The sequence below is a fragment of the Bombina bombina genome, chromosome 2, assembly GCF_027579735.1.
Source record: "Bombina bombina isolate aBomBom1 chromosome 2, aBomBom1.pri, whole genome shotgun sequence".
Classification (NCBI taxonomy): Eukaryota; Metazoa; Chordata; class Amphibia; order Anura; family Bombinatoridae; genus Bombina; species Bombina bombina.
In genome coordinates this window covers 570,189,203-570,211,838 of record NC_069500.1, presented here as the reverse complement: position 1 = coordinate 570,211,838, position 22,636 = coordinate 570,189,203, and the positions used below count along the sequence as shown (strand labels likewise).

General features: G+C 39.0%; 1 protein-coding gene across 1 annotated transcript in view; it reads right to left on the bottom strand.

The window, feature by feature from the left end:
* KIF27 (kinesin family member 27) overlaps positions 1-22,636 on the bottom strand; it is a 489,881-nt gene that overhangs the window by 150,730 nt on the left and 316,515 nt on the right. The window contains 1 exon segment of the mRNA XM_053702449.1: positions 1,131-1,337. Within this exon segment, the coding sequence (XP_053558424.1) occupies positions 1,131-1,337 (207 nt within the window).

The following is a 22,636-nucleotide window of genomic DNA, read 5'->3' as shown; positions in this document are numbered from 1 at the left end:
ATATATATATATATATATATATATATATATATATATATATATATATATATATATATATATAATGTATATAAATACATATACACATATAAATACATGACATATGTACACACACACACATATATATATACACATATATATGTATATATAAATATCTGTAAACACATATATACACATATAAATACATAATGACATGCACACACACACACTATATATATATATATATATATATATATATATATATATATATATATATACACACACACATATATATCTCTCAATGTTAAAGTCTTTGACGGCCTTTTTTTTCTCTCCAACACTTGGGATCTCATATCTTTGAGCCCTTATAACTATATTGTGCAATAGGTTATTTTAAGAATATTTATCAGACAGTGTTATTATGAATGTAACTGTACTGTGTAATGTATTTTTTAAGTGTTTTGTGACAGAGCTCTGAGGACGCATTATCCCGACGAGCAAAACATCAGAAGCACGTAAATGTTAGCGCTCCACTTGTAATCTGGCCCTAAATTGCTAAGACCTACAGGATACATAATGGTAGGCTTAATTACTTCTCATCATTGCATATTCATGTTGGCATTCTTACATTAATTTATTGTATTTATCCCTATACATCAGTGATGGCCAACTTCCTATCAGATTAATATTTTAGAAGCCTTAAAGACCACATATAAATTTATTTATGGCTATTAAACAAAAAAATAATATATTTCCTAAGAATATCAAGTGGACATGAGAAGATTTAGGTAAGATTGTAGGGTTCCCTCTGTCTGCCAATCTCTATAGATTACTTTTTTGAGTTATGGTCACCCCAAAGCACATATTTTAGCTCCTATTTTTCCTGGGGCCACAAAAACTTTGGCACACATTGTTAGTACTGCTTTCCCTAGGGACCGCAAGAAGTAGTCCAGAAAGCTGCATGTAGCCCTTGGGACGCCAGTGGCTATCTTACCATAGTATTCATAAACCAAATAAGTCAAGTATTTTTAAAAGTATCATACAATTAACCTACATATTATAACTGTAATACAATAATAGTTTATGATAGTCATTAAAAGTAAATTATACATAGCTACACATTTCAGCAAGTACAAAAAATTATAAGTACAAACCTTGTTGAAGTATGTGACAAGAATAGATTTAATCTCAAAAGGAGAGAGGGCGTTAAATTTTTCAATAATGTTAGCTTCACTCTGTGAAAGTATCTGAGAAGCATCTTTCATAGACTGCTGTCGACTCTGTATGCATTCATTCTTGTATTCAATGGCAGCCTCTAGTGCTTCTATTCCTTCCTCCAGCTGGAATAGGATGTGTTCCTCCTAAGAATAATAAGGACCAGAAAAATTTAATCATTGCCTGATTTTAGTGAAATGTGTTAACAAATAATTGCTAACAATTATACATGTGAAAACCCAAGAAATTATGTTTACTTGATAAATGTATTTATTTACGGGCATGGACAGTCCACAATGACATTCCAATTACTAGTGGGATATTCAACTCATGGCCAGCAGGAGGAGGCAAAGAGCACCTCAGCAAAGCTGTTAAGTGTAACTTTCCTTATCCATAATCCCCAGTCATACAGCCAAAGGAAAATGAAAAAAGAAGAAACACAAGGGTGAAAAGGTGCCTGAAGTTTACTCAAAAAAACTGCCAAAATATAATTAAAAAGGAGGGTGGGGTCGTGGACTCTCCATGCCCGGAAATAAATTTATCAGGTAAGCATAAATTTTGTGTTTTTTCCTATGGCATAGAGAGTCCACAAAGTCATTCCAATTACTAGTGGGAACCAATACCCAAGCTAGAGGACACGGAATGAAAAGGGAGGGAGAACAAGGCAGGAGGAACTAAACAGAAGGCACCACCACTTGAAGAACCTTTTTCCCAAAAGAGGCTTCCACCGAGGCAAAAGTATCAAATTTGTAGAATTTGGAAAAAGTATGCAAAGAGGACCATGTTGCCGCCTTGCAAATCTGCTTCATAGATGCTTAATTTTTGAAAGCCCAGTATGAGGAGACAGCCCTAGTGGAATGAGCTGTAATTATCTCATTCCACTTAACCAGAGGGAAAGGGTAGTAGAAGTGGCCTTCTGACCCTTACGCTTTCCAGAGAAAACCACAAACAGGTCAGAAGATTGCGGGAAAATCTTTAGTAGCTTGTAGGTAAAATTTTAGAGCATGCACAACATCCAAGTTAAGCAAAAGACTTTCCTTATAAGAAGAAGGATTAGGACAAAAAGAAGGAACAACAATTTCCTGACTAATGTTTCGACCCAACACCACCTTAGGGAGAAACCCCAATTTAGTACGAAGGACCGCCTTATATGCATGAAAAATAAGGTACGGGGAATCACACTGCAGAGCTAAAAGCTCAGAAACTCTGCGAGCAGAAGAAATAGCAAGAAGAAACAAAACCTTCCACGATAACAATTTTATATCAACAACATGCACTGGCACAAACGGAGCCTGTTGCAAAACTTTAAGAACAAGATTAATGCTCCTTGGAGGAGAAACAGGTTTAAACACAGGTCTGATTCTGACCAGGGCCTGAACAAAAGCTTGAACATCTGGCAAATCTGCCAGATGTTTGTGCAAAAGAATAGACAGTGCAGAAACCTGACCCTTCAGAGTACTGACTGACAACCCTTTCTCCAGTCCATCCTAAAGAAAAGATAAAAAACTGGGAATCCTCACCCGGCTCCAGGAGAAACCCTTCGATTCGCACCAAGATATTTACGCCATACCTTATGGTAGATCTTGCGAGTAACAGGTTTGCGAGCCTGAAGCATAGTATCAATGACTGCTTCAGAAAACCCATGTCTAGACAGAACTAGGCGTTCAATCTCCAAGCAGTCAGCTTCAGTGAATCCAGGTTTGGAGGATGGAGGAGTGGACCCTGAAATAAAAAGATCCTTCCTCAGAGGTAACCTCCAAGGAGGAAGAGATAAAATCCTTAACAGATCCGCGAACCAGATCCTACAAGGCCATGCAGGAGCTATTAGAATTACCTATGCTCTCTCCTGTTTGATACAAACAATGACTCGTGGAATAAGAGCAAACGGAGGAACAGGTATGCCAGAGAGAAGATCCAAGGAACCATTAGAGCATCTACCAGAGCGGCCTAAGGATCTCTTGACCCTTGATCTGTACTTTGGAACCTTGGCGTTTTGACGAGACGCCATCAGATCCAACTCTGGAACCCCCCATCTGAGAGTTATCAATTGAAAATCTCTGGGTGAAGAGCCCACTCCCTGGAATGAAAAGTCTGTCTGCTCAGAAAAACCACCTTCCAGTTGTCCAACCCTGGGATGCAGAAGGCAGAGAGGAGAGAATTGTGAGACTCCGCCCACTGGAGAATGCAAGTCAGCTCCTTTATTGCTAAGGAACTCTGAGTTTCTTCCTGGTGATTGATGTAAGCCACCAAGGGGATATTGTCCGACTGAAATCTGATAAACCGGACTAAAACTAGTTGAGGTCAGGCTGATGAGGCATTGTAAATTGCTCTCAACTCCAAGATGTTTATGGGAATAAAAGACTCCTCTTGAGTCCAAAGACCCTGAGCCTTTAAAGCACCCCAAATTGCTCCCCAGCCTGAAAGGCTAGTGTCTGTGGTTACAATCACCCAGGATGGTCTAGGAATAATGTACCCTGAGACAGATGGTCCTGTGAAAACCACCAAGATAGAGAGACTCTAGTAAGGGGAACCAAAGCTATCCTCTGCGATAGGTCAGAGTGGTCTCCATTTCCTTGTCTGAGCATGCATAACTGTATGGGTCTCAGATGGAACCAAGCAAACGGAATGATGTTTATGGAAGCAACCATCAGAGCCACAGATGGACAGGTTGAGAAATGAAGTGACAGGTAGGAAGTCAGAAGTTTGAGCTTCTGACGAAGCCATCATTTGCTTTGAAGACCTACAAGTCTATGAGAAAGCTAAAGCCACCCAAAGGTCGGCCTTGGGAAGGGGGTACTGTCATGCCCCATGGGGTCTTGAACTCTGGTCTCTTATGTTGTCCAAACGGAGCAAACAGATTGAGGTCCATGGAAGCAACCATCAGAGCCACAGATGGACAGGTTGAGGATTGAAGTGACAGGCAGGAAGTCAGAGGTGTAAGCCTCTGACGGAGCCATCATTTGCTTTGAAGACCTACAAGTCTATGAGAAAGCTTAAGCCGCCCAGAGGTCGGCCTTGGGAAGGGGGTACTGTCATGCCCCATGGGGTCTTGAACTCTGGTTTCTCATGTTGTATCCCAGTGACTTTCATCAGCAAAATCTTCAGAGACAGAGAATCTATAATCGTTCCTAAGAAACACACTCTGGTGTCTGGCACCAGGGAAATCGTCTCCAGATTCGCTTTCTACTCGTGGGAACGTAGAGTAGACAATAACATCTTACAAAAAGAAAAGAAGGCACCTGAACCAAGATATAGTCCAGGACAGAAGCCACCGTAATTCCTTAACATCTGGCTAGTGCTAGAAGAGCCCCATCGAACCCCTTAAGATTCGAGGAGTAGAGGCTAAGTCCAAAATTTGGCAATCATCTACGGTAGAAAAGGGACAAAAAAACATAATTTATGTAAGAACTTACCTGATAAATTCATTTCTTTCATATTAGCAAGAGTCCATGAGCTAGTGACGTATGGGATATACATTCCTACCAGGAGGGGCAAGGTTTCCCAAACCTCAAAATGCCTATAAATACACTCCTCACCACACCCACAAATCAGTTTAACGAATAGCCAAGAAGTGGGGTGATAAGAAAAAAAGTGCGAAAGCATAAAAAATAAGGAATTGGAATAATTGTGCTTTATACAAAAAAAATCATAACCACCACAAAAAAGGGTGGGCCTCATGGACTCTTGCTAATATGAAAGAAATGAATTTATCAGGTAAGTTCTTACATAAATTATGTTTTCTTTCATGTAATTAGCAAGAGTCCATGAGCTAGTGACGTATGGGATAATGAATACCCAAGATGTGGATCTTCCACGCAAGAGTCACTAGAGAGGGAGGGATAAAATAAAGACAGCCAATTCCGCTGAAAAATAATCCACACCCAAAACAAAGTTTAAATCTTATAATGAAAAAAACTGAAAATATAAGCAGAAGAATCAAACTGAAACAGCTGCCTGAAGTACTTTTCTACCAAAGACTGCTTCTGAGGAAGAAAACACATCAAAAATGGTAGAATTTAGTAAAAGTATGCAAAGAAGACCAAGTTGCTGCTTTGCAAATCTGATCAACCGAAGCTTCATTCCTAAATGCCCAGGAAGTAGAGACTGACCTAGTTGAATGAGCTGTAATCCTTTGAGGCGGAGTTCTACCCGACTCAACATAAGCATGATGAATCAAAGACTTTAACCACGATGCCAAAGAAATGGCAGAAGCCTTCTGACCTTTCCTTGAACGAGAAAAGATAACAAATAAACTAGAAGTCTTCCGGAAATCTTAGTAGCTTCAACATAATATTTCAAAGCTCTAACTACATCCAAAGAATGCAACGATCTTTCCTTAGAGATTTTAGGATTAGGACACAATGAAGGAACTACAATTTCTCTACTAATGTTGTTAGAATTCACAACCTTAGGTAAAAATTTAAATGAAGTTCGCAAAACCGCCTTATCCTGATGAAAAATCAGAAAAGGAGACTCACAAGAAAGAGCAGATAATTCAGAAACTCTTCTAGCAGAAGAGATGGCCAAAAGAAACAAAACTTTCCAAGAAAGTAATTAAATATCCAGCGAATGCATAGGTTCAAACGGAGGAGCTTGAAGAGCCCCTAGAACCAAATTCAAACTCCAAGGAGGAGAAATTGACTTAATAACAGGTTTTATACGAACCAAAGCTTGTACAAAACAATAAATATCAGGAAGACTAGCAATCTTTCTGTGAGAAAGAACAGAAAGAGCAGAAATTTGTCCTTTCAAGGAACTTGCAGACAAACCTTTATCCAAACCATCCTGAAGAAACTGTAAAATTTTAGGAATTCTAAAAGAATGCCAAGAAAAATGATGAGAAAAACACCAAGAAATGTAAGTCTTCCAGACTCGATAATATATCATCCTAGATATGCATATATAGCAACTGAAGGAAATAATAGAGACTAAAGGTACCGACAGACGGAACCCAATAAAATTGTCCCTTGTCTGATAGAGACAAAGACAGTGACATAAACTATCTGGAAACCTAAAAAAGGTGACCCTTGCGTGAGGAATCAAGAGCTTTTGAAAAAAAGATCCTCTAACTATGTCCTGAAGAGCAAAGTGAATCATATGAGATTCCGATCCTCAGAAAATAATCTGAATGAAAACAGAAAAATGAAAATATGCATTTATTGTATCTAATGAAAACAAATAATGCTATTAATGACCATAAAAAGGCAGAATAGTTTGAATAAAACTCCAAAACCCAGTTCCTAAAAAAAGGAACTGGAAGAAATACCCCAGAAGATTCCAGGTCTGAGCAGCGCTTGAACCCCATGGGTGCCCAGCCATGCTACAACAGTACCCAAAATATATAGGACAGAAACATACTTAAAGAAAGTGTTAGCCTTAGTGGAATAAAATCAAAGAAATTTGGACCAAATAAATTTCAAAGAAGTCTTAACCTGCCCCTTACCAGCCAAGCTGGAATACGGCATGTACATCGCAATATTAGGGAGCTGATTTCGAACTGAAAAATTTCCAATTATAAACATGTTACTTGGGAAAGAACTCAGGAATTCGTTCCTTAATAAGAACAACCAAACTAGTATAAGCTTAAAGTTTTAGTCTTAGAACTCAATCTTGAAGCCCAGAGTAACAGTTAAGAATTGAATCCAAATATAAACAAATAATTGATTATCTTAGAACAAAAGAAATATGGATTTTTTTTTAAAAATCACAAAATTCTTCTAGCTAAAATAGCTAAAGACATAGATTAACCCTCATTTGCGAAAATATTCAATAAAATGAAGACACAAATGTAATTATTAGCATGATAGTCCAGTTTAAAGGACCAGTCAATACAGTGGACTTGCATAATCAATAAATGCAAAACAATAAGACAAATGCAACAGCACTTAGTCTTGTAAATGTTGTCCCTTAATAATGCTAAAATAAATCATAATCTGATACTTGATCTTAAAGTAAACAGAAAAAATTAAGCAATTGCAATATCCAAATAAATCACAGGACCAAGAAAAGTACCTGAAACTAAATAATTTTCCATAAATAAGATACAACTATCTAAAGGAAACTATTTTGCTATAGAAACAATAGCATAATTAGTAGGAGTAGAGATAGCCCCAATAAATTGGAGAACCCTCCAAATTGAATTTAACTGCTGGCAAAGAATATAGTTTAAAACCTTTGAAGAAGGAATAAAAGAAAAATTCTCAGCCTATTCCATTCCCTAGTATGGGGAATTGGAAAGAAAACCTCTGAAAACACAGAAGAATAAATAGGCAAAAATAGTGTCAGCTAGTCTTAAAGAACTAGTTACCTTAATATCCAAAATAATCAACACCTTTTCAACAAAGAACAAATGTACTTTAATAATTAAAAAATAATAAAAAAGTAGATTTGTTAGTGTCAATATCTGATAAAGAGAATTTCTGAAAGAGAAAAAACATCATCAGAGAAGGATAAATCAGTATGTTGTTGGTCATTTGAAACTTTAATAATTAAAAAAGAAGTGAAAAAGACCTAAAATTTTTATTAGAAGGCACTAAGTCAGACAAAGCCTTTAAAATAGAATCAGAAAAATATTTCTTATAAATCTTCTAAATATTTCTTGTACATAAGATGTAAGAATGGCAATATATAAAGCATAAATACTAATGGATTCTGCATGTAAAAGTATATCATAATAACTTATTACAAACCATAGCTAAAGATAAACATTTATAACATTTAAAATAAATGAACTTAGCTTTGGTAGAACTGAAACTCAGTTAAGCGTTTTTCCAGAAGTGGCTTCTGATTCAGGGTCAATCTGAGACATCTTGCAATATGTAATAGAAAAAACAACATATAAAGCAAAATTGATCAAATTCCTTAAATGACAGTTTCAGGAATGGGAAAAAAATGCCAATGAACAGGCTTCTAGCAACCAGAAGCAATAAACAATGAGACTTAAATAATGTGGAGACAACAATGATGCTCACATTTTTTAGCGCCAAAAAAGCCGCCCACATTATTTGGCTCCAAAAATGACGCCACATTCGGTAACGCCAACATTTTTTGGCGCAAAAAACGTCAAAAAATGACGCAACTTCCGGCGACACGTATGACGCCGGAAATGACAAGAAAATTTTTGCGCCAAGAAAGTCCGCGCCAAGAATGACGCAATAAAATGAAGCATTTTCAGCCCCCGCGAGCCTAACAGCCCACAGGAAAAAAGTCAAATTTTAAGGTAAGAAAAAATTGATTGATTCATATGCATTATCCCAAATATGAAACTGACTGTCTGAAATAAGGAACGTTGAACATCCTGAATCAAGGCAAATAAATGTTTAAAAATTAAACACATATATTTAGAACTTTATATAAAAGTGCCCAACCATAGCTTAGAGTGTAACAAAATAAGACTTACTTACCCCAGGACACTCATCTACATGTAGTAGAAAGCCAAACCAGTACTGAAACGAGAATCAGTAGAGGTAATGGTATATATAAGAGTATATCGTCGATCTGAAAAGGGAGGTAAGAGATGAATCTCTACGACCGATAACAGAGAACCTATGAAATTGACCCCGTAGAAGGAGATCATTGAATTCAAATAGGCAATACTCTCTTCACATCCCTCTGACATTCACTGCACACTGAGAGGAAAACCGGGCTCCAGCGTGCTGCGAAGCGCATATCAACGTAGAATCTAGCACAAACTTACTTCACCACCTCCATGGGAGGCAAAGTTTGTAAAACTGATTTGTGGGTGTGGTGAGGGGTGTATTTATAGGCATTTTGAGGTTTGGGAAACTTTGCCCCTCCTGGTAGGAATGTATATCCCATACGTCACTAGCCCATGGACTCTTGCTAATTACATGAAAGAAAAGGTTAAGAATCCCTAGGGCATACATTCAAAATGTATCAAGCAAATTCAACAATTATGATGCTTATAACAATATGACTCACTTATATACTATAGCCTACTTTACGCAGACTTCCCCTAAATGCGATAGCATTGCTGAATACACAGTTGTAAGGATAGCTAGGGTTAAAACAGGAATCCAGCTGGTAGATTGGAGATTTACCCACTGAATCACAAGTGGTCAGATTAATAACAATCTCCTGTATATATTTTTCTACCGCAGAAAAAAAATAAAAAAAAATAAAACACAACCATGGATGATCCCTAAGACATATATATATATATATACAGGGAGTGCAGAATTATTAGGCAAATGAGTATTTTGACCACATCATCCTCTTTATGCATGTTGTCTTACTCCAAGCTGTATAGGCTCGAAAGCCTACTACCAATGAAGCATATTAGGTGATGTGCATCTCTGTAATGAGAAGGGGTGTGGTCTAATGACATCAACACCCTATATCAGGTGTGCATAATTATTAGGCAACTTCCTTTCCTTTGGCGAAATGGGTCAAAAGAAGGACTTGACAGGCTCAGAAAAGTAAAAAATAGTGAGATATCTTGCAGAGGGATGCAGCACTCTTAAAATTGCAAAGCTTCTGAAGCGTGATCATCGAACAATCAAGCGTTTCATTCAAAATAGTCAACAGGGTCGCAAGAAGGGTGTGGAAAAACCAAGGCGCAAAATAACTGCCCATGAACTGAGAAAAGTCAAGCGTGCAGCTGCCAAGATGCCACTTGCCACCAGTTTGGCCATATTTCAGAGCTGCAACATCACTGGAGTGCCCAAAAGCACAAGGTTTGCAATACTCAGAGACATGGCCAATGTAAGAAAGGCTGAAAGACGACCACCACTGAACAAGACACACAAGCTGAAACGTCAAGACTGGGCCAAGAAATATCTCAAGACTGATTTTTCTAAGGTTTTATGGACTGATGAAATGAGAGTGAGTCTTGATGGGCCAGATGGATGGGCCCGTGGCTGGATTGGTAAAGGGCAGAGAGCTCCAGTCCGACTCAGACGCCAGCAAGGTGGAGGTGGAGTACTGGTTTGGGCTGGTATCATCAAAGATGAGCTTGTGGGGCCTTTTCGGGTTGAGGATGGAGTCAAGCTCAACTCCCAGTCCTACTGCCAGTTTCTGGAAGACACCTTCTTCAAGCAGTGGTACAGGAAGAAGTCTGCATCCTTCAAGAAAAACATGATTTTCATGCAGGACAATGCTCCATCACACGCGTCCAAGTACTCCACAGCGTGGCTGGCAAGAAAGGGTATAAAAGAAGAAAATCTAATGACATGGCCTCCTTGTTCACCTGATCTGAACCCCATTGAGAACCTGTGGTCCATTATCAAATGTGAGATTTACAAGGAGGGAAAACAGTACACCTCTCTGAACAGTGTCTGGGAGGCTGTGGTTGCTGCTGCACGCAATGTTGATGATGAACAGATCAAAACACTGACAGAATCCATGGATGGCAGGCTTTTGTGTCCTTGCAAAGAAAGGTGGCTATATTGGTCACTGATTTGTTTTTGTTTTGTTTTTGAATGTCAGAAATGTATATTTGTGAATGTTGAGATGTTATATTGGTTTCACTGGTAAAAATAAATAATTGAAATGGGTATATATTTGTTTTTTGTTAAGTTGCCTAATAATTATGCACAGTAATAGTCACCTGCACACACAGATATCCCCCTAAAATAGCTATAACTAAAAACAAACTAAAAACTACTTCCAAAACTATTCAGCTTTGATATTAATGAGTTTTTGGGGTTCATTGAGAACATGGTTGTTCTTCAATAATAAAATTAAACCTCAAAAATACAACTTGCCTAATAATTCTGCACTCCCTGTATATATATATATATATATATATATATATATATATATATATATATATATATATATATATATATATATAATATGTTCAACAGGAAAGATAAGCCAACAAAAGACATAACAATATCCAGAAGATATTTCCATGGTAGGAGGAAAATAAATCATGTAAATATTAATATCCCCCTACTTATGTCTTAAATATGCACTGGTTTTCTATATAGGGGTAGCATAAATGTTAGAAGTGAAGCAAAGACTACCTCGCCACCTTCTACCTGCTAAAAGCCACCACTACTCTAACTACAGATTGACGTGGACACAGCTAGACCCTAATCCTTGCTTGCAGGGAAAAGTACAAATTAAAAGGATTAAATTCTAAATTTATCTGGGAAGAGTTGACTACACATCACATAGCATAAGAGAGAGGACAGGTCGGTAATCTCCATTTCACTGCATGCAAGAATATTTCTCTGTAAACACAATATAGAGACGCCCTCCCCTCGTGTTTCCCCCCTTTCTCCTCCTCCCCTCATTTAAAAAAAATTCACATCCGCAAGGACGGGTGGTGGTGAGACACTGATGGGGCTTCCAATTGGTGGACTAGAAGCACTGAGACAAATGACAAATATTAAGAAGGGAAAGAACAAGAATCCCCCGGGGACGCCTAGTTGAGTTTATTCCTTCCCTCTACCCGGATTTAAAAAAAAGAGTAGTGAGGGAGCAGCACCCCCCCCCCTCCACTTCAGGGGACTCTTTAGCATCAGGACGATTGTTAATGATGTTGTTATGTGCTCTTAGCTTATATGTCTTTATTATCAATTATTCTTGTATAGGCTACAGATACGGTCATAAATAACTGACATGCACAAGTCTGTACCACTGTATCCTGCATTTACATTTTGATTGTAACAAATTGATGAAAATAAAGCTTGTTTGAAAACCAAAAAAGAAAAAAAATAAGGATTAAATTCTTCAGACACCGACTTCGCACATCCTCCATTGACAAAGAGAATGACTGGGGATTATAGGTAAGGGAAGTTACACTTAACAGCTTTGCTGGGATGTTCTTTGCCTCCTCCTGCTGGCCAGGAGTTGAATATCCCACTAGTAATTGGAATGACGTTGTGGACTCTCCATGCCATAGGAAAGAAAACATGTTACATGGATCTAAAGAAGTTAAACGTTTTTTCCCCCTTGTCTTCCCCGCTCTCTAATCTATTTATCAATACCAATGCCTGTTGATGAAAATCAGTTATATCTGTACTATTTTTTTAGTCTTAAAAACTGGCCATTAGATATATTTTTCTTCCACTGTTCTAAATGGCAACTATCAGCATGTATATAATTGTTAGCATCAATCTTTTTTTTTTTTTTTTTTTTTTTTAAACAAAAGTGTGAGTGCTTTATCTATCCTCATTGATTTCTAATTCTACATCTAAAAAACTATTTCTATTTTTACTTTGCTCATGTGTGTTAGTAAGTCCAAACTAATTGGAATTAAAATCCTTAATAAAAAAGTTTAAAAGATCACTAATTGAGGCAAGCAATACTGTTTTGTATAAACATTTTTTTTTTTTTTTTTAAAACACATCCCAGAAATAAAAATGCTTTACACTTTTGGGGTATTGTAAAAGTGAATTCTAATCTGTCACAGAGAAATAATTATTAGTTACTGAAGGTAAATTAATTCTCAAGTTTAATACAGTTTATTCAAAGGGCTTACAGTAAATGCGGAGTTGAACCTGCATGGTTTTATATAACTCTGATTTGTATGTTTTTGTTCATGGATCTATAGAGGTCTAAGTTTTAACGTTTATTAGATAACACAATTTATGCTTACCTGATAAATTTATTTCTCTTGTGGTGTATCCAGTCCACGGATCATCCATTACTTGTGGGATATTCTCATTCCCAACAGGAAGTTGCAAGAGGACACCCACAGCAGAGCTGTAATATAGCTCCTCCCCTAACTGTCATAGCCAGTCATTCGACCGAAAGCAAGCCGAGAAAGGAGGAACCATAGGGTGCAGTGGTTACTGTAGTTAAATTTAAAAATTACCTGCCTTAAAATGACAGGGCGGGCCGTGGACTGGATACACCACAAGAGAAATAAATTTATCAGGTAAGCATAAATTGTGTTTTCTCTTGTAAGGTGTATCCAGTCCATCATCCATTACTTGTGGGATACCAATACCAAAGCTAAAGTACACGGATGAAGGGAGGGACAAGGCAGGAACTTAAATGGAAGGAACCACTGCCCGTAAAACCTTTCTCCCAAATATAGTCTCCGAAGGAGCAAAAGTATCACATTTGTAAAATTTTGAAAAAATATGAAGCGAAGACCAAGTCGTCGCCTTGCAAATCTGATCAAAAGAAGCCTCATTTTTAAAGGCCCAAGTGGAAGCCACAGCTCTAGTGGAATGAGCTGTAATCCTTTCAGGAGGCTGCTGTCTAGCAGTCTCATAGGCTAAGCGGATTAAGCTTCTTAGTCAAAAAGAAAAAGAGGTTGCCGAAGCCTTTTGACCTCTCCTCTGTCCAGAGTAGACAACAAACAAAGCAGATGTTTGACGAAAATCTTTAGTAGCTTGTAAGTAAAACTTTTAAGCACAGACTACGTCCAAATTGTGTAACACAAGGATGGAACAACAATCTCTTGATTGATATTCTTGTTAGATACCACCTTAGGTAAGAACCCAGGTTTGGTACGCAGGACTACCTTATCCGTATGAAAAATCAGATAAGGAGAATCACATTGTAAGGCAGATAGCTCAGAGACTCTACGAGCCGAGGAAATAGCTACCAAAAAAAGAACTTTCCAAGATAAAAGCTTGATATCTATGGAATGAAGAGGTTCAAACGGAACTCCTTGAAGAACCTTAAGAACCAAGTTTAAGCTCCATGGTGGAGCAACAGGTTTAAACACAGGCTTGATTCTAACTAAAGCCTGACAAAATGCCTGAACGTCTGGAACATCTGCCAGACGCTTAACTAGCTGACAATCCTTTTTCCAAACCTTCTTGGAGAAAAGATAATATCCTAGCAATCCTGACCTTACTCCATGAGTAACCCTTGGATTCACACCAATAAAGATATCTACGCCATACCTTATGGTAAATTTTCCTGGTGACAGGCTTTCGTGCCTGTCTTAAGGTATCAATAACTGACTCGGAGAAGCCACGCTTTGATAAAATCAAGCGTTCAATCTCCAGGCAGTCAGCCTCAGAGAAATTAGATTTGGATGGTTGAAAGGACCCTGAAGTAGAAGGTCCTGTTTCAGAGGCAGAGACCATGGTGGAAAGGATGACATGTCCACTAGATCTGCATACCAGGTCCTGCGTGGCCACGCAGGTGCTATCAGAATCACCGATGCTCTCTCCTGCTTGATCTTGGCAATCAGTCGAGGGAGCAGAGGAAACAGTGGAAACACATAAGCCAGGTTGAAAGACCAGGGCGCTGCTAGAGCATCTATCAGTGTCGCCTTGGGATCCCTGGACCTGGATCCGTAACACGGAAGCTTGGCATTCTGGCGAGATGCCATGAGATCCAGTTCTGGTTTGCCCCACCGATGAATCAGTTGTGCAAATGCCTCCGGATGGAGTTCCCATTCTCCCGGATGAAAAGTCTGACGACTTAGAAAATCCGCCTCCCAGTGCTCTACATCTGGGATATGGATAGCTGATAGGTGGCAAGAGTAAATCTCTGACCAGCGAATTATTTTTGAAACTTCTAACATCTCTAGGGAACTTCTCATTCCCCCTTGATGGTTGATGTAAGATACAGTTGTGATGTTGTCCGACTGAAATCTGATGTACCTCAGAGTTGCTAACTGAGGTCAAGCCTGAAGAGCCTTGAATATCGCTCTTAGTTCCAGAATATTTAATGGAAGGAGAGACTACTCCTGAGTCCACGATCCCCGAGCCTTCAGGGAGTTCCAGACTGCACCCCAACCTAGAAGGCTGGCATCTGTTGTAACAATTGTCCAATCTGGCCTGCGAAAGGTCATACCTTTGGACAGATGGACCCGAGATAGCCACCAGAGAAGAGAATCCCTGGTCTCTTGGTTCAGATTCAGTTGAGGGGACAAATCTGTGTAATCCCTGCCCCACTGACTGAGCATGCATAGTTGCAGCGGTCTCAGATGTAAGCGTGCAAAGGGCACTATGTCCATTGCCGCTACCATTAAGCCGATTACTTCCATACACTGAACCACCGAAGGGCGCGGAATGGAATGAAGAACCCGGTAGGAATTTAGAAGCTTTGATAACCTGGACTCCGTCAGGTGAATTTTCATTTCTACAGAATCTATCAGAGTCCCTAGAAAGGAAACTCTTGTGAGTGGGGATAGAGAACTCTTTTCCTCGTTCACTTTCCACCCATGCGACCACAGAAATGCCAGTACTACGTCCGTATGAGACTTGGCAATTTGGAAGTTTGACGCCTGTATCAGGATGTCGTCTAAATAAGGGGCTACTGCTATGCCCCGCGGCCTTAGGACCGCCATAAGTGACCCTAGAACCTTTGTAAAGATTCTTGGGGCTGTAGCTAATCCCAAGGGAAGAGCTACAACTGGTAATGCCTGTCTTAAAAGGCAAACCTGAGAAACCGATGATGATCTTTGTGTATCGGAATGTGAAGATAAGCATCCTTTAGATCCACTGTAGTCATATATTGACCCTCCTGGATCAGTGGTAGGATGGTACGAATAGTTTCCATCTTGAACGACGGAACTTTGAGGAATTTGTTTAAGATCTTTAGATCCAAAATTGGTCTGAAGGTTCCCTCTTTTTTGGGAACCACAAACAGATTTGAGTAAAAACCCTGTCCCTGTTCCTCCTTTGGAACTGGATGGATCACTCCCATAACTAGGAGGACTCGTACACAGTGTAAGAATGCCTCTCTCTTTATCTGGTGTGCAGATAATTGTGAAAGGTGAAATCTCCCTTTTGGCGGGAAACTTTGAAGTCCAGAAGATATCCCTGGGATATAATTTCCAACGCCCAGGGATCCTGAACATCTCTTGCCCACGCCTGGGCAAAGAGTGAAAGTCTGCCCCCTACTAGATCCGTTCCCGGATAGTGGGCCGTTCCTTCATGCTGTCTTAGAGGCAGCAGCAGGCTTTTTTACCTGCTTACCTTTTTTCCATGTCAGGTTTGGTCTCCAGACCGTCTTGGATTGAGCAAAAGTTCCCTCTTGTTTATTATTAGAGGAAGTTGATGCCGCCCCTGCCTTGAAGTTTTGAAAGGCACGAAAATTAGACTGTTTGGCCCTAGATTTGGACCTGTCCTGAGGAAGGGCATGACCTTTTCCTCCAGTGATATCAGCAATAATCTCCTTCAACCAGGCCCGAATAGGGTTTGCCCCTTGAAGGGAATGTTAAGTAGCTTAGATTTTGAAGTCACGTCAGCTGACCATGATCTAAGCCATAGCGCTCTGCGCGCCTGTATAGCAAAACCAGAATTCTTAGCCGTTAGTTTAGTCAAATCAACAATGGCATCAGAATAAAAGAATTGGCTAGCTTAAGTGCTCTAAGTTTGCCAAGTATGTCATCCAATGGAGTCGCTACCTGTAAAGCCCCTTCCAGAGACTCAAACCAGTACGCCGCAGCAGCAGTGACAGGGGCAATGCATGCAAGGGGCTGTAGGATAAAACCTTGTTGAATAAATATTTTCTTAAGGTAACCTCTAATTTTTTATCCATTGGATCTAAAAAAAAAAGCACAACTGTCCTCGACAGGGATAGTAGTACGCTTTACTAGAGTAGAAACTGCTCCCTCCACCTTAGGGACTGTCTGCCATAAGTCCCATGTGGTGGCGTCTATTGGAAACATTTTTCTAAAAATAGGAGGGGAAGAGAACGGCACACCTGGTCTATCCCATTCCTTATTAATAATTTCTGTAAACCTTTTAGGTATTTGGAAAAACATCAGTACACACCGGCACTGCAAAGTATTTATCCAGTCTACACAATTTCTCTGGCACTGCAATGGTATCACAGTCATTCAGAGCAGCTAAAACCTCCCTAAGCAACACGCGGAGGTGTTCAAGCTTAAATTTAAATGTAGAAATATTAGAATCAGGTATCTTTCCTGAGTCATTAACATCACCCACTGACTGAAGCTCTCTTTCCTCAGCTTCTGCATATTGTGAGGTAGTATCAGACAGGGTTCTTAAAGCGTCAGTATGCTCTGCATTTTGTCTCACCCCAGAGCTATCTCGCTTACCTCTAAGTTCAGGTAGTCTGGCTAATACCACTGACAGTGTATTATCCATGACTGCCGCCATGTCTTGTAAAGTAAACGCTATGGGCGCCCTAGATGTACTTGGCGCCATTTGAGCGTGAGTCCCTTAAGCGGGAGTCAAAGGGTCTGACACGTGGGGAAAGTTAGTCGGCATAACTTCCCCCTCGTCAGATTCCTCTGGTGATACATTTTTTTAAAGACAGAAAAACATAATTTATGTAAGAACTTACCTGATAAATTCATTTCTTTCATATTAACAAGAGTCCATGAGCTAGTGACGTATGGGATATACATTCCTACCAGGAGGGGCAAAGTTTCCCAAACCTTAAAATGCCTATAAATACACCCCTCACCACACCCACAAATCAGTTTAACGAATAGCCAAGAAGTGGGGTGATAAGAAAAAAAGTGCGAAGCATATAAAATAAGGAATTGGAATAATTGTGCTTTATACAAAAAAATCATAACCACCCCAAAAAAGGGTGGGCCTCATGGACTCTTGTTAATATGAAAGAAATGAATTTATCAGGTAAGTTCTTACATAAATTATGTTTTCTTTCATGTAATTAACAAGAGTCCATGAGCTAGTGACGTATGGGATAATGACTACCCAAGATGTGGATCTTTCCACACAAGAGTCACTAGAGAGGGAGGGATAAAATAAAGACAGCCAATTCCTGCTGAAAATAATCCACACCCAAAATAAAGTTTAACAAAAAACATAAGCAGAAGATTCAAACTGAAACCGCTGCCTGAAGAACTTTTCTACCAAAACTGCTTCAGAAGAAGAAAATACATCAAAATGGTAGAATTTAGTAAAAGTATGCAAAGAGGACCAAGTTGCTGCTTTGCAGATCTGGTCAACCGAAGCTTCATTCCTAAACGCCCAGGAAGTAGATACTGACCTAGTAGAATGAGCTGTAATTCTCTGAGGCGGAATTTTACCCGACTCAACATAGGCAAGATGAATTAAAGATTTCAACCAAGATACCAAAGAAATGGCAGAAGCTTTCTGGCCTTTTCTAGAACCGGAAAAGATAACAAATAGACTAGAAGTCTTACGGAAAGATTTCGTAGCTTCAACATAATATTTCAAAGCTCTAACAACATCCAAAGAATGCAACGATTTCTCCTTAGAATTCTTAGGATTAGGACATAATGAAGGAACCACAATTTCTCTACTAATGTTGTTGGAATTCACAACTTTAGGTAAAAAATTTAAAAGAAGTTCGCAACACCGCCTTATCCTGATGAAGAATCAGAAAAGGAGACTCATAAGAAAGAGCAGATAATTCAGAAACTCTTCTGGCAGAAGAGATGGCCAAAAGGAACAAAACTTTCCAAGAAAGTAATTAATATCCAATGAATGCATAGGTTCAAATGGAGGAGCTTGAAGAGCCCCCAGAACCAAATTCAAACTCCAAGGAGGAGAAATTGACTTAATGATAGGCTTTATACAAACCAAAGTTTGTACAAAACAATGAATATCAGGAAGAATAGCAATCTTTCTGTGAAAAAGAACAGAAAGAGCAGAGATTTGACCTTTCAAGGAACTTGCGGACAAACCCTTATCTAAACCATCCTGAAGAAATTGTAATATTCTCGGTATTCTAAAAGAATGCCAAGAAAAATGATGAGAAAGACACCAAAAAATATAAGTCTTCCAGACTCTATAATATATCTCTCTGGATACAGATGTACGAGCCTGTAACATAGTATTAATCATAGAGTCAGAGAAACCTCTTTGACCAAGAATCAAGCGTTCAATCTCCATACCTTTAAATTTAAGGATTTCAGATCCTGATGGAAAAAAGGACCTTGAGACAAAAGGTCTGGTCTTAACGGAAGAGTCCACGGTTGGCAAGAGGCCATCCGGACAAGATCCGCATACCAAAACCTGTGAGGCCATGCCGGAGCTACCAGCAGAACAAACGAGCATTCCTTCAGAATCTTGGAGATTACTCTTGGAAGAAGAACTAGAGGCGGAAAGATATAGGCAGGATGATACTTCCAAGGAAGTGAAAATGCATCCACTGCCTCCGCCTGAGGATCCCGGGATCTGGACAGATACCTGGGAAGTTTCTTGTTTAGATGAGAAGCCATCAGAACTATTTCTGGAAGTTCCCACATTTGAACAATCTGAAGAAATACCTCTGGGTGAAGAGACCATTCGCCCGGATGCAACGTTTGGCGACTGAGATAATCCGCTTTCCAATTGTCCATACCTGGGATATAAACCGCAGAGATTAGACAGGAGCTGGATTCCGCCCAAACCAAAATTCGAGATACTTCTTTCATAGCCAGAGGACTGTGAGTCCCTCCTTGATGATTGATGTATGCCACAGTTGTGACAATGTCTTATCTGAAAACAATGAACAACTCTCTCTTCAGAAGAGGCCAAGACTGAAGAGCTCTGAAAATTGCACGGGGTTCCAAAATATTGATCGGAAATCTCACCTCCTGAGATTCCCAAACCCCTTGTGCCGTCAGATACCCCCACACAGCTCCCCAACCTGTAAGACTCGTATCTGTTGAGATTATAGTCCAGGTCGGAAGAACAAAGAAGCCCCCTGAACTAAACGATGGTGATCTGTCCACCATGTCAGAGAGTGTCGTAAAATCGGTTTAAAGATATTAATTGAGATATCTTTGAGTAATCCCTGCACCATTGGTTCAGCATACAGAGCTGAAGAGGTCGCATGTGAAAACGAGCAAAGGAGATCGCATCTGATGCGGCAGTCCTAAGATCCAACATTTCCATGCATAAGGCTACCAAAGGGAATGATTGTGACTGAAGGTTTTGACAAGCTGATATCAATGTTAAACTTCTCTTGTCTGACAAGGACAGAGTCATAGACACTGAATTTATCTAGAAACCTAAAAAGGTTACCCTTGTCTGAGGAATCAATAAACTGATTGGTAAATTGATCCTCCAACCATGAACTTGAAGAAACAACACAAGTCGATTCGTATGAGATTCTTCGAAAATGAGAAGACTGAGCAAGTACCAAGATATCGTCCAAATAAGGAAATACCAAAACCCTATTCTCTGATTACAGAAAGAAGGGCACCGAGAACCTTTGAAAAAAATTCTTGGAACTGAGGCTAGGCCAAATAGTAGAGCCACAAAACTGGTAATGCTTGTCTAAAAAGAGAATCTCAGACACTAAAAGTGATCTGGATGAATCGGAATATGCAGATACACATCCTGTAAATCTATTGTAGACATATAATGCCCTTGCTAAACAAAAGGCAGGATAGTCCTACAGTAACCATCTTGAATGTTGGTATCCTAACATAACGATTCAATAATGATAGATCCAGAACTGGTCTGAAGGAATTGACCTTCTTTGGTACAATGAAGAGATAAAATAAAACCCCAGCCCCTGTTCCAGAACTGGAACTGGCATAAATACTCCAGCCAACTCTAGATCTGAAACACATTTCAGAAATGCTGAGCCTTGCTGTGCCAATTGGGACACGGGAAAGAAAAGAATCTCTTAGCAGGAGGCCTTAACTTGAAGCCAATTCTGTACCTTTCTGAAACAATGTTTCTGAAACCAGAGATTAAGAACGGAATTGATCCAAATTTCTTTGAAGAAAACGTAATCTGCCCCATACCAGCTGAGCTGGAATAAGGGCCGCACCTTCATAGGTACTTAGGAGCTGGCTATAGGTTTCTATAAGGCTTGGATATATTCCAAACTGGAAATAGTTTCCAAACTGATACCGCTCCTGAGGATGAAGGATCAGGCTTTTGTTCCTTGTTGTGAGGAAAGGAACGAAATGAATATTTACCCTGGAAAGAAAGGGAAAGCAAAGTTGACTTAGAAGACATGTCAGCATTCCAAGTTTAATCCATAAAGCTTTTCTAGCTAAAATAGCTAGAGACATATACCTGACATCAACTCTAATGATATCAAAAGATGGTATCACCAATAAAATTATTAGCATGTTATAGAATAATAATAATGCTATAAAATTATGATCTGTTACTTGTTGCGCTAAAGCTTCTAACCAAAAAAGTTGAAGCTGCAGCAACATCCGCTAAAAATATAGCAGGTCTAAGAAGATTACCTGAACATAAGTAAACTTTTCTTAGAAAGGATTCAATTTTCCTATCTAAAGGATCCTTAAATGAAGTACTATCTGCCATAGGAATAGTAGTACATTAGCAGGAGTAGAGACAGCCCCATAACCTTAGGGATTTTTGTCCCAACAAACTCTAATCTGTCAGATGGCACAGGATATAATTTGCTTAAACGTCTAGAAGGAGTAAATAAATTACCCAAATTATTCCATTCCCTGGAAATTACTTCAGAAATAGCATCAGGGAGATAAAACACTTCTGGAATAACTACAGGAGATTTAAAAACCTTATTTAAACGTTTACATTTAGTATCAAGAGGACCAGAATCCTCTATTTCTAATGCAAATAACACTTCTTTAAGTAAAGAACGAATAAATTCCATCTTGAACAAATACAAAGATTTATCAGCATCAACCTCTGAGACAGAAACCTCTGAACCAGAAGAACCATTATCAGTATCAGAATGATGATGTTCATTTAAAAATTCATCTGAAAAAAAGAGAAATTTTAAAAGACTTTTATGTATACTAGAAGGAGAAATAACAGACATAGCCTTCTTAATGGATTTAAAAAATAAAATCTCTTATGTTATCAGGAACACTCTGAAAATTAGATGTTGACGGACAGCAACAGGTAATGTAACAGTACTAAAGGAAATTTTATCTGCATTAATAAGTTTGACATGACATGCAATACAAATAACAGCTGGAGAAACAGATACCAAAAGTTTATAGCAGACTTAGCTTGGTAGCTCCAGCACTGTGCAGTGATTTTCCTGTAGTAACTTCTGACTCAGTTGCAACGTGGAACATCTTGCAATATGTAAAAGAAAAAAACAACATATAAAGCAAAATTGATCAAATTCCTTAAATGACAGTTTCAGGAATGGGAAAAAAATGCCAGTGAACAAGCTTCTAGCAACCAGAAGCAATAAATAATGAGACTTAAATAATGTGGAGACAAAAATGACGCCCATATTTTTTAGCGCCAAAAAAGACGCCCACATTATTTGGCGCCTAAATGCTTTTGGCGCCAAAAATGACGCCACATCCGGAACGCCGACATCTTTGACGCAAAATAACGTCAAAAAATGACGCAACTTCCGGCGACACGTATGACGCCGGAAACGGAAAAGAATTTTTGCGCCAAAAAAGTCCGCGCCAAGAATGACGCAATAAAATGAAGCATTTTCAGCCCCCGCGAGCCTAACAGCCCACAGGGAAAAAAGTCAAATTTTTGAGGTAAGAAAAAATATGATAATTCAATGCATAATCCCAAATATGAAACTGACTGTCTGGAAATAAGGAAAGTTGAACATTCTGAGTCAAGGCAAATAAATGTTTGAATACATATATTTAGAACTTTATAAATAAAGTGCCCAACCATAG